We start from the raw sequence: 1186 nt of genomic DNA on the forward strand, positions 1-1186 counted from the left end.
TTTTTTTTTTTTTTTTTTTTTTTTTTTTTTCCTTAGGTGTGATTAATCTTTCCAAGTATTACATAAAGTTGAACGCTGAAACTCAACCCATCCAGAATGTTGTTTAAATAATTTGAATTGCTATATATATCTGCCAGCATAAAAACCAGATGGTCAATGAGGAGCTCTGGAATGAAGCACGAACATATGAAGATATCCAGCTGATGCCATTTGTTGATTACTATAGCCTTATAACATGGAAGACCATAGCCATCTGCATATTTGGGGTAAAGAAGCTTGTCCCTTCATTACTGATGATTATTCTCATGTGCCACCATAATTGCCCTCATATCTTCAACAGACAGAAGCAGTTTCAGCAAAGTTCGTTATGAAGACAGACGATGATGCATTTGTTCGCGTTGATGAAGTCTTGGCTTCTTTAGATAGGATAAATGTGAATCGTGGTCTGCTATACGGTCTCATAAATTCAGATTCACGCCCTCACCGAAATACAGATAGCAAGTGGTATATTAGTCCCGAGGTAACTGTTCTCTTGATTCTCTATTAGTTCATGATCTGTTTATATTAATTTTTATCATTTTAAGCTTCAACTTACTTTTAAAATTGAACGAAATTAAAACAATTAATAATTACTATATAACTTCTATGCCCTATTATATTAAGCCCTGTTTGATGGCCATTATTGAGAAAAAATTAATGTTTTGACTAGTGATTTTTTTTGGAGAATATGTGGTTAAAAAACATGAAGTTTACGTGCAAAATATTTTATTGTGTGAATGTGTGATTGAAAATGAGTATGATAATTAAATTATTAAGCCTAAAAATAACATAATTCAATTATTGCTGCAATTGAAATTTTTTCCTTGTGTTTGTGAATCTTTGTTTTCTGGAAATTTATGTATTAATTATAAATTTTTTGAATTGATAGAAAAACAATTGCAATACAAAAACGGAAATACTCTGTATCAAATTCTATTTAACTACTTTAAATTTATATTAGGGAATTATAAATTAGTCCAGTCATGGAAAAATGCCTCCCAAATTGGATATATTTTTTAAAAAGTCGGATTTAGTGGTAGTTAATTCTCCCCCGTGTTTCATTTCTCTGCTTCTTTTTGGGTGGCATTATACTTCATATCATGTAAAATCACTTCTCGAACTTTAATCTCATTTTCATCTCATCTAA

General features: G+C 30.5%; 1 protein-coding gene across 1 annotated transcript; it reads left to right on the forward strand.

Moving 5' to 3' along the window:
- Nucleotides 1–108: 108 nt before the first annotated feature.
- Nucleotides 109–562, forward strand: LOC111386381 (beta-1,3-galactosyltransferase GALT1-like). Its single transcript, XM_023010838.1, has 2 exons — nt 109–266; nt 341–562. Exons 1-2 carry the CDS (start codon nt 150–152, stop codon nt 545–547), a joined length of 324 nt encoding a protein of 107 aa, XP_022866606.1. The 5' UTR covers nt 109–149; the 3' UTR covers nt 548–562.
- Nucleotides 563–1186: the final 624 nt, after the last annotated feature.

Source organism: Olea europaea, unplaced genomic scaffold, assembly GCF_002742605.1.
Source record: "Olea europaea var. sylvestris unplaced genomic scaffold, O_europaea_v1 scaffold35326, whole genome shotgun sequence".
In the NCBI taxonomy this organism is placed as follows: domain Eukaryota; kingdom Viridiplantae; phylum Streptophyta; class Magnoliopsida; order Lamiales; family Oleaceae; genus Olea; species Olea europaea.

What these genes read in the sequence shown, in the direction of transcription:
- LOC111386381 (XM_023010838.1), top strand. Translation starts at nt 150, where the DNA reads ATGGTCAATGAGGAGCTCTGGAATGAAGCACGAACATATGAAGATATC. An exon ending in TAGCCATCTGCATATTTGGG is followed by an intron (nt 267 to 340) that starts GTAAAGAAGCTT and finishes TATCTTCAACAG; the next exon opens with ACAGAAGCAGTTTCAGCAAA.